Source organism: Cylas formicarius, unplaced genomic scaffold, assembly GCF_029955315.1.
Source record: "Cylas formicarius isolate icCylForm1 unplaced genomic scaffold, icCylForm1.1 PGA_scaffold_4__25_contigs__length_36172078, whole genome shotgun sequence".
NCBI classification, from domain to species: Eukaryota; Metazoa; Arthropoda; class Insecta; order Coleoptera; family Brentidae; genus Cylas; species Cylas formicarius.
In genome coordinates, this window is record NW_026844334.1 from 31625612 (window position 1) to 31636558 (window position 10947).

At 32.2% G+C, this 10947-nt stretch overlaps 1 protein-coding gene across 7 annotated transcripts in view; it reads left to right on the forward strand.

Moving 5' to 3' along the window:
- LOC132700285 (fasciclin-1) overlaps positions 1 to 7346 on the forward strand; it is a 613802-nt gene extending 606456 nt beyond the window's left edge. For all 7 annotated transcript variants that reach the window (XM_060667461.1, XM_060667464.1, XM_060667458.1 and 4 more), the window contains one exon: positions 3510 to 7346. In XM_060667461.1, coding sequence (XP_060523444.1) covers positions 3510 to 3703 — 194 coding nt within the window. In that variant the 3' untranslated portion in view covers positions 3704 to 7346. The remainder of the gene's footprint in view (positions 1 to 3509) is intronic.
- Positions 7347 to 10947: the final 3601 nt, after the last annotated feature.

The window sequence follows — 10947 nt, forward strand, 5'->3', positions numbered from 1 at the left end:
AACACCGAGAAATTTTTATTTTCTCCACAGCGTGAATCACAAAATATTGTAAGGTTCTTGACATCAAAATCCAGATGGTTAAAAATGTAATCCCATAGCAGTGAAGAAACATTTTCAGAACCCTTTTTTCCTGAAACTTCAGTATAAGTATAGACAAGAGCTACAGAAAGGACATGTATGTTGAACATACAAGTCATTAGTTGTAATATTTGGCAGACGATGATTTTTTTTTGTAAATCCATTACACTAGCGTCCTTGGTTTTGTCTTTTTGAGCCTCAAGCCTAGCAGCTTTTTTACGTTTATATAACGTGTCTGCGCTTTTTAAATGTACTTCTTTTTCAGCTTGCAAGCTTCGCAGTTCTGTGTGTAACTGCAATGCATTGTGATCATCTGCACTTCGATTTTTTTTTTAAATATCGTCAATTTTTACTTTCAACTCATCACATGTATTACAGGTATCGCATCGTCGGCACCCAAAAGCAATATTAAACTTGGTGTTGAATATTTCTCTATATTTTTCAAAAGAAACTAATTTATCAGGATATTTTTCTTTGTACATAGAACCTTTGTTGTTCTAACCAAGCCATAGTGTGACTTTGTACTCTTAAAACATCTAATGTGTTCCATGACCGAATCTGTTACTTCTCTAAAAAGTCGGTTAGGTCTGGAAGAGTGCTTTCCTCACATATCTAATGGCGCTAAAAGGATTTGATTTGAATCCGCTTTGTATAGTTTGCAGCCTTTTTGCAGTTATGCTATGTAAAGCTAAAAACGCTTTATAATATACTGAGATTTCACAAAGTTCGTTGTTTTTTAACAATCTCACTTTATACGGAAATGAATGAAAATCAGCTTCATCTTCAAATTTCCTGGGAAGGTGGCGTGTTACAGGTTTGCACGTTATTAAACCACCCAGACAAAGGAACTGTTCATCATTAGACACGAGCGTGCTTAAATCGGCTGCAGTGAGATTTTGGAAACATTTCAGGTTTGAACATTTGCAGTCTTGTCCAGTTTGATGAATACTTAAGCGCAACTTTTCCTTGTTTTTTGTTGCTCAGCCATTATTCAACAACAACAAATACACTCCAAAACTTGTAAAACAGAATAATCAATAATTACACCAATAAACTTCGACGTAACTAGAGACTGAACCACATTCATTGTTTGCGATCATAAGCCGGCGAACTAGCACGATGTTGCGATTTCCTATTGACTGTCATCTTTCTTCTGGTTTCTTCATCTTTTTTGCCCACTTGTATACATTTTAAATTCTGTTTTGTACTGTCATCTTTCTAGCCCTTTCTTACAGGTGGATAGTATTCTATAGCCGATATATTATACGAAATAACTGTTAGTCTTATTTGGGCAAAAAATGGACCATCATCTTTTTTCCCCTGTACTCTTCAAACGTTTTCACTCCACAGTAATTTTTATAGTTCAATCAAGTTGGTGTTGGTTCATATAGAGATCTGTAAGTTTGAACATTCAAGGATAGATGTCCCCACAATCTCCAACTCCCTTGAAGTATGTTCTTGAAGGGATTTCATGTTCCCACCACAGATTACTGCATCTTTCCGTGCCCTAAATCTCTCTAAGTTGCTCCTTATTCTCTTTTTATATTTACATTTTTAACTCTGGAGAGTTTAAGTGCCGCTGTTCAGATATTTGCGCTCCCTTCATATCAGTTTACGGTTTTTGCTGAGGGTGGGACAATAAGTTTATCCTTTCGGATTCCGGGTCACCCTTTGGTTAGTTCCTCCAAGTAGGCTGAAGATGACCACTTGAATTCTCGAAAGATGTATTGAAGTCTTGACGAGAAAAAAAAAGTTTCACTAAACTCACATGAAGTAGGGCAAGGTTGTTTCTTTTCACTTGAGTGGTGGACTATTTTTATAATTTCAATTAATAGTTTGAGGTGTCATTATTTAAAATCAATCAACTAACCAAAACTAACCCCGTTTGGGAAAATCGGTCAGTAGTTAGTGGTAGTAGCAAAGTTTACAGAATAATAAGATATTAGCACGACTACCTGCCTTCTTCGAAGAGAGTTGAGAAGCGCAATCTGTACTGAGAGAGGCAACTTTATATTCTGTAAACTTTGGTAGTAGCATAGTAGTTTATAAGTACCCAGAAATTTGACAAAAAAGTTATATCATCAAATCGGTGACCAGGGAGCGCAATTGTTATTTTAAAATTTAAAACTCGGTTTCTGCACAAATTTCGAATGTTATGCATAGTTGAAGTGCGAATGCGAACCTTGCCATCAGGTGACTTTTTAAGACAATCGCAAAAAAAATATTTTATTAAAAACGATAAATGCAATGATATGACTTTTTATATCATTATAGACAGTCAGGTAGAGGACCAAAAATCCAGTCAAAACCGCATCTCAATATCCTTATCCTAACCTAAAAAATGAAACACTTACAGCTCAACAAGAATTGGATTTTTGGGGGAAATCTCCAGATTACCGGTTATTAGTAATGCCTAAGTATCCTGAATTAGCCAAATAAAACACCAATTTATTATTTGGGATGCGAAATGATATTTCAAATCAATACCTTCGAAGGGTGGGTACCAAATTGCCCCGTCACATTTCTACTTTTTGACATCTTTCAACTAGCCAAAACTAATCAATCGATTATGGAATTATTTAGCTAGTAACATGTGCATTCAAACAGTAAGTGTTTTTCATTTTTCCTAAGGCGTCATTCCTAACATTTTATATTGATCGCATCTTATTCTAAATGAAAAATTTACCTTTTATTTTATTTATATTTTACGTTAGGACGAAAATATTGAGACACGGAAATCACTGGGATGTTGGATCCTTATTTGATATATATATATATATATATATATATATATATATATATATATATATATATATATATATATATATATATATATATATATATATATATGTATATATATATATATATATATATGTATATATATATATATATGTATATATATATATATATATATATATATATATATATATATATATATATATATATATATATATATATATATATATATTGTTTTTCTAGAAAATTTTTTTCCGAGATTATGTCGGAAAACCCCACTTGCTTGCGAAGTAATCAACCGCAATCGCAGATGCTCCTAGCGGATAGACTAAGATAATTCACTTTTCAACAACTCAAAGTGTAAAGTGTATTAAAATGCGTCTAGCCTTTTTGGAGATATGGACGTTTATTTAAGAAAATGATCGATCACCCCCACCATTTTCGTTGCAAACGGCATTAAACAAAAAATATGTGAATTCAAAATAACAAATGCGCCCCCTAATGGCGATTTCCGAAACATCGAAAAAAATTGGCAATTTCTTTTGGCCAATGTACTTAATAATTTTCCTTTATTGCCCTTATTGGGATACCCGGTATATATGAAAATTTAATATAGCCTATGATGTGAAGTTCATCTTACACTTAAATATTTATAGTCAATTACGTATTAATAACGGAACCGACTTTCCTTCTAGGTTTCGTGATCCACTGGAACGATATGAAGATCCCAGTGTTCAGACCCAACGTGGAGTGTACGAACGGCATTATCCACGTCATCGACGCGCCTTTCCTGCGAAAGGGTGACATCCGCGTCAGCGCAGCACCCGCATTTTTACCATCCCTTTTCGGACTTTTAGTTGTTTCGCTAATGAAATATTTGGTGCAATAATTAGCAATTAGCGTTATTAGCTAGACACCGATCGCATCTGATTTGCACATCAAAAACAATAACGGCCATGTAAGTAGGAAACATTTTCTATTGGGAAATATTTTTCGCGTATACTGTCATAAGAGCAGCTATGCAGTTACGTCACGTATAGTGACGTAAACAAAAATGACCCGTATGTCTTAGCTATATTGCTACCATAACCATAAATAATGATTTTAAAACTGACAAACAAAATTCCTATGAATTTACAACAAAGTAGCTAATCATGTCATGCTCTGACTGGACTTTATCTCTAACCGATGTGCATCTTTTTTGCGTTTATTTTAAGGCCGAATTAAATCAAATTAAGTGGGATGTTTTACGTGTTTCGCAACACTGTGCTAGAAAGCTATCTTAGTTATTTTCCCGGAAACAAAAAAAATTACTAGGTAGTCGATAATTTCATTCTACGCTGTTGAACTGGCTGAGAAACAACTGTCCTTCTCTTAACTGTCGTCAAAGACGGAATTGTCGCAATGGCATTTTCGAAAAATATTTCCCACTACATTTCTATAAAATTATGTCATTTCAGTCCATTATATTGAATTAAGAGACAATATTATACTTCCTAAAGATGTTCGGCGATTTCACGTAATTTTTTCAAATAAAAAATATTCGATATACAGGGTTGCTCAACTTTTCGGGGTTCTTTTTAACTTTTTAAAACAAAGATTGTTGGTTTGAATGTACTACATGTGACGAAAACGGTTGCCATTATACAGGGTATCTCATAAGTACATCACAGTCCCTTACTTCCCTATGTTAAATAGAACACCCTGTTTGTTATTTAATTTTTAGATTTTTAGGAACATTTCATGTTACGTCCCTTAAGACTTTCCTGTATTTAATCCCAATAGATCTTTAGACATCTTAAATAATTTGAAAATTTTGAAATATATAGATAACATAATTTTGAACTATGCACTTTTTAACCATTAACCAAAACACATGAACATGAATTACATAATTTTCGAAGATGCAAAATTTAATTCTGCATCGATTGACTTGGCAATGATGGCGAACCTTTTGGGCTTGGCGTGATAAAATTTTGAAAAATCGAAACATAATTGTAGTAGCGCGCTAAATTAAAAACTAAAAAAAATGGAAATATTTAAAATTTTGAATAATTATTCATTTAATGCCATTAAAAAATCAAAAGAAAGCTTGCATCTTGCACTTTTTTATCTGTGAAGATGAGCTATCATGTCAGCACTTGCACGTTTGGGAAAGTTATTTTTTTTCTTTTGATTTTATTTACGTCAAATTAGTTCACCTAGATCACCTGATTTGAGGTCTTTGGATTTTCACCTCGTTTGGAGTCTTCGTCTTGATCAGATTAAGGTATTTTTAAAGTTGTTTTTTCATTTTTCTAATTAATACACCCTGTATATTATTTACGATCCGATGCAAAATACAGATACAGATTTTTAATGGGTTTCTGTTATTTTATATTTTTTATTTTAATTTGATGTTTGTTTAAGAAATGAAATAAATATGGCATTTAAAAATCAAAAGAAAGCTTGCATCTTGCAATTTTTTATCTGTGAAGATGAGGTATCATGTCAGCACTGGCACGTTTGGCAAAGTTATTTTTTTTCTTTTGATTTTATTTACGTCAAATTAGTTCACTTAGAACACCTGATTTGAGGTCTTTGGATTTTCACCCCGTTTGTATCTTCGTCTTGATCAGATTAAGGTATTTTTAAGGTTATTTTCTCATTTGTCTAATTAAGACACCCTGTATATTATTTATGATCCGATGCAAAATAAAACAGATACAGATTTTTAATCGTGTTTTGTTATTCTATTTTTTTTTTTAATTTGATGATTCCTTAAGAAATGAAGTGAATATGGCAAAGGGCAACCAATGCAGTTTAATTAGCACCGAAAATCAAAATAAAATCAAAAATGATATAACAAGAGAAACAAGAAATACTAAACAATTTTGTATTATAGTATTAGTATATTAATAATGAACCTATGATGGACATCTATTTTGTGCACGCCTAGAAAAAGTCCACTAGTTCTTTTATACATCCAGGAAGTTGAAATCCAAACGCTACAAATCCTGTAATCTGAGTGGCCAATTGTTCCTTAACTCTTTTGGAGTAAATAATAATAGTAAATAAAGTAAATAAAACCAGGAACCTGTCAAACTTGGTCAAAATTTACGCTAACTCTAGAAAGAACTTTGTGGTTTGATTGACTTGATAAAAATTATGAAATAGCAAGAAAACTGTTGGAAATTTGAAAATAATGTAATTGGTTTGTTAGTTATTGATAAACCCCATGTAAGCAAAAAATCAGTTTTCAATGCCAGAGAACCTGAGAACGATTATGATAATGTTATATCTTTCAAAATGTTTAAATTAATCAAGATATTTAAGGTACTATTAAGATTAAGTATAGCGAATGGAAACTTACAATGAAATTTTCTCAGAAATCAAAAAATTTATTAATATACAAGGCGTTCTAACCATTTAAAATGAAGCATGCTGTGAGAATCTTATGAGGTACCCTGCAGAATAGGAACTATTTTCATTGCATGCAACCTACCCATGGAAACAACTTTTGCGTTTAAAATGTTTCCACAAAATAAACTCTAAGTCAGATGTAAAAGAGTCCCGCAGTAGTGAGCTACCCTGTGTAATAAATTTGTCAATTTCGTAATTTTGGGTTCCATCTGCTATATACAGCACCCTCTGAACTTGTGGTGTCATTTAGGAGAAAACATGGAACTTGAAAATAAATTGGAGCTGCTACAGTTCACTAATATATCATCAACGACTTTTCGCTCTTTAGAAATATGTTGAAGAATCTTCGTTCCTTTTACATAAGATATTATTAGACACTGGCTTACCTGTACATAGAAAGATAGATATATCATTGAACTATAAATTCTCGTCAAATCGCATAGTATCGTCGATCCATCGCGACTAGACATTTTCAATTTTATCTATCCGGAACTATGTAACAGGGTCTTTTAAGTGGCTCTTGTATATAAGTAATTATTATTGATTAAGATTGCTATATTTAAGTTAGAATTGAAATGCTTAGTTTTTTTAATTTTTGACAATCAGCATTCTATAAAACTGGATATTCTTTGATATAATTTTCCGAATCATCAACGTATTTTTCTCAATGTACCCTTGTTGTTAGCTTTTAGAGGTATATAAGAAAAATATAATATTTATGAGTGTTAATGCCGGCGACAGAATTGCCTGATGAAAAAATTTTTATCGACTGAATCTATATAATTGTTTTCTAATCTATATAGACTTTAAATAAAAACGAGTTCATGATGTAGGGAACCAAATTGAAAATGTTATTAAAAAGGTTTTTTTTTTTAAATATTTTTAGCTGCAATAGACACTCGCTAATAAGAAAAATACTTACCTACATAGGTTAGACTATACTTTAAACTGATAAAGTGATGCATTCCCTAACATTAAGAAACAATCGGAAACTATATCTTAGCAAATATGTTTAATACACCGCGTGTGATTTTCAATTGTATTCTAATTTATACTGTGCTTTATATGATGTTGTAAATAGCGTGATTGTGTAAAAATAAATGTTTATAAACTCATAAGGAAGAATAAAGGATTGTAAAAATATGAAAAAGTTTTTATCACCTACGTTGTTAAGTGACCAAAGCGCCGTATATTTTTTCCACTTTGCGAATACTAAAATGATTTTTTTAGGTTAGTTTGACAACGTCAACATTTTAAGTGGCGCAGCGGCAGAAGCTCATTCGCTCATTGTAAATAATAAAGCCTCTGAAATATGTGTATGCATAAATTAAGGTAAACTTAGATATATATTATTCTTGCATTCTACGCAGTAATAAAATGAAAAGCAAGGGTAAAATTGCAGTGATCCTCTGCCGGAATATATATAACAACATTTATTATTATGACTTTAAAAAAGAGAACCATACAATCAAGTTAAAAGAAACTCTTTAATATCAAATTTTTCATTAATTCATTAATTTTCTTATTTTTTGAAAATAATTTTTAAGTTAAAATACGATAACTACGTAAAAAGTTTAGGTACAAATTTACATTAACATTAACAATAACTTAATTAAAAAAAAATAGTAAAGACTATTTGACGCGGTTATCTAGTTCCATCTCTATGGTAAATTTTATACGGTTACGTATGGAATTCAGACAGCTGCAGTCCTTTTTTGAATCATATTAACTCCATATATAATCGTATAAAATTTACCATAGGAACTAGGTCACACTCTCAACTTTCTGGACATATAACTAAACTATAGAACAAATTTTTTCCATTTACCATATGCCCTCACATAGGGATACAATAATAAATAATAACTCAAATCACCCTTACACACACAAAATGGCTGCCTTTTATGCTTTTATCCACACACTACGTAAAATCACACTTTCCACAGAAAATTTTGAAAAAGAATTAAATATTACTAAACAAATAGCTTTTAACCGTGGTTACGGCCCCTTTTTGATAAATAAGATTATTACCATAAAGCAGTTTCAAATAACTGTCAAATCTATCCCATATTAAACATCGAACACAAAATTTATAAAACAAAAAAATACATAGGATAACTTAGCAAGAAAATTTCGAAAAATCTATCTAAATTTGGTCTTAATATTGTTTTTAAAACTAAAAACACCATAGGAATTTTTTTTAAAAAACAATAAAACTTTACAGAAATTAATTGTGAATTAAATTATAACAGCTTGCTTTTTTTTTTCTCTTCGTTATTAATCTTAGTGATAAGCAATGTTAACCTCACATTTCTCAGCTTGTTAGTAAAAATTTTAGCACCATGAGATTAGTCAATTATAATATACTTTTCGAAGAATAGTTTTTATATCTTGTAATTTAGGTATGTCACATATGCCACATGTACGATACAGGCTTTTTTCAGTATTTATATGTTTCTGTATAATACACGAACTAAAAATTAACTTTAGGTTACATGCAGCACCAACTTTATTGGTTTTGGTACCCTCGTACTTTCCACTGCTCGTTTGAATTTGATAACTATTTCCTTCCTTGCTAACCTTCCCTCCTTTAGTTCTCAATGCATCTTAATTTATGTGCCGCACATGTTAATGTAAGGTCCTTGCTGGCCAATTTTGACTCTTTTCTAAGCCAATTATGATATCGTTGGTGTATCTGAAACGTGGCTGGGTGCGGGGGTTGATCAGATGGTAGGCATTCCGAATTATAATTTTCTGCATCACAATCGTCTGGACAGGCGCGGAGGCTGTGTGGGAGTGTACGTTAAAATTAATTTAAGGTGTGAAGTTTTGGCCTCTGCTTGTCTTGAGCATATTGAATACATATGGGTTAAAGTACTGTTAAATAATCGAACCTTTATGGTGGGTACTCTTTACAGGCCACCTAATACTAACGTATCACAATTTTTTAATACCCTTGAGGAATCCTTGTTTAATATATACTCGGACTATAATAACTTAATATGCTTTGGTGACTTCAATATCAATATGCTTAATTTAAATACTGATCTTGGAAATAGATTAACTTCTGTGTTTTCTACTTACAATATGGACCAATATATACAAGAACCTACCCGCATTGCATTACATTCTATGTCGCTCTTAGATTTAATATTTACCAACGTAAAAAACGTGTCTGATGTAGGGGTTGTCGACAATAACATCGCTGTTCACTTTTTGACATACATAAAATTCAGTCTAGACTTGCCAGATAATGAACCTGTAAGTTTTTATTATAGATCATTAAAAACCACTCATCTTCAGGAGTTTAAGAGGGATCTACTAGATTTACCGTTTAAATAACTTACTTTATTTTTGTGACATTGAAGAAAAGCTAAACCTCTTAAATACTTGCATATTGGAACTATTTAATAAGCACGCGCCGTTAAAACGCTTTAGGAAGAATAAAAACTATAACTATGCGCCTTGGATAACAGAAAACATAAAACTGCTACAAAAGCTGAGAAATAAAGCGCTAAAAAAATTTAAACTGACTAAACTTCCAGCACATTACGAGCATTACAAACAATTACGTAATTATACAAATTCGGCCATTAGATCAGAGAAAAAAGCTTATTTAAGAACTAAGTTTTGTCATGGTAATGCCAAAGAGAAATGGAACGAACTAAGGAAACTTAATGTTGTAAAATGTAACAGGGGTACTTTACCAAGTCACTTAGATAATGTCGATCAAATTAATATTTTTTTTATAAACAGTGTGGAAAATAATGATAGCCCCAATCAAGAACTGCTGAATTTTTATTATAATAATAGGTTAAATGACAGAACGGATCACTTTGACTTTGTATTGTCCACGGAAGATGAGATTCTCAACATTCTGAAAAATATAAAATCTAAAGCTGCGGGCCATGATGATATAAATAAATCATTAATACTTCTTTGCTGTCCATATATTGCCCCATACATTACGCATATAATAAATGAGTGTATCTTAAATTCGTACTTTCCGTCAACATGGAAGCGGGCACAAGTCATCCCCTTACCGAAAATAAACAATCCCAGCGAATTTAGTCACCTGCGGTCAATTAGCATATTGCATGTTCTAATCATATTCTACCAGAGAAACAGTCTGGTTTTAGACGTAATCACAGTTGTGAGAGTGCCATGCTGGACATTACTGATGACATTTTTAGAGCGACTGACGATGGAAAGATAACGGCTTTAATATTGTTGGATTTCAGTAAGGCATTTGATATGATAAATCATTCAATTCTCTTGGCCATTCTCCATTACGTTGGTTTCTCCGAAGGTGCTCGAAAGTTTCTGTGTTCCTCTTTGTCAGGTCGGACACAACGGGTTGTCTACAATCAGCAGCAGTCATCGTTCCCGGGTGTTCGCATGGGTGTTCCACAGGGCAGCATTCTTGGTCCCTTGTTGTACACTATTTTTACTTTTAACTTCATTGGAGCCCTCCACCAATGCAACTGTCATTTTTATGCGGATGACACTCAAATTTACTACTCATTTTTTCCTCAAGAAATAGCTACCGCGGAGGATGTCATCGATACTGATTTATCAAATTTTTTTAACATTGCAACAGATCACCTCCTAAAGCTTAACCCTAATAAATCTTCAGTAATACTCTTTGGAAATGATAATCATGTAACCCATGCAAAGTATAACATAACAATTAAACTTAATAACATAAAATTGCCACTCTCTGAGTCATGC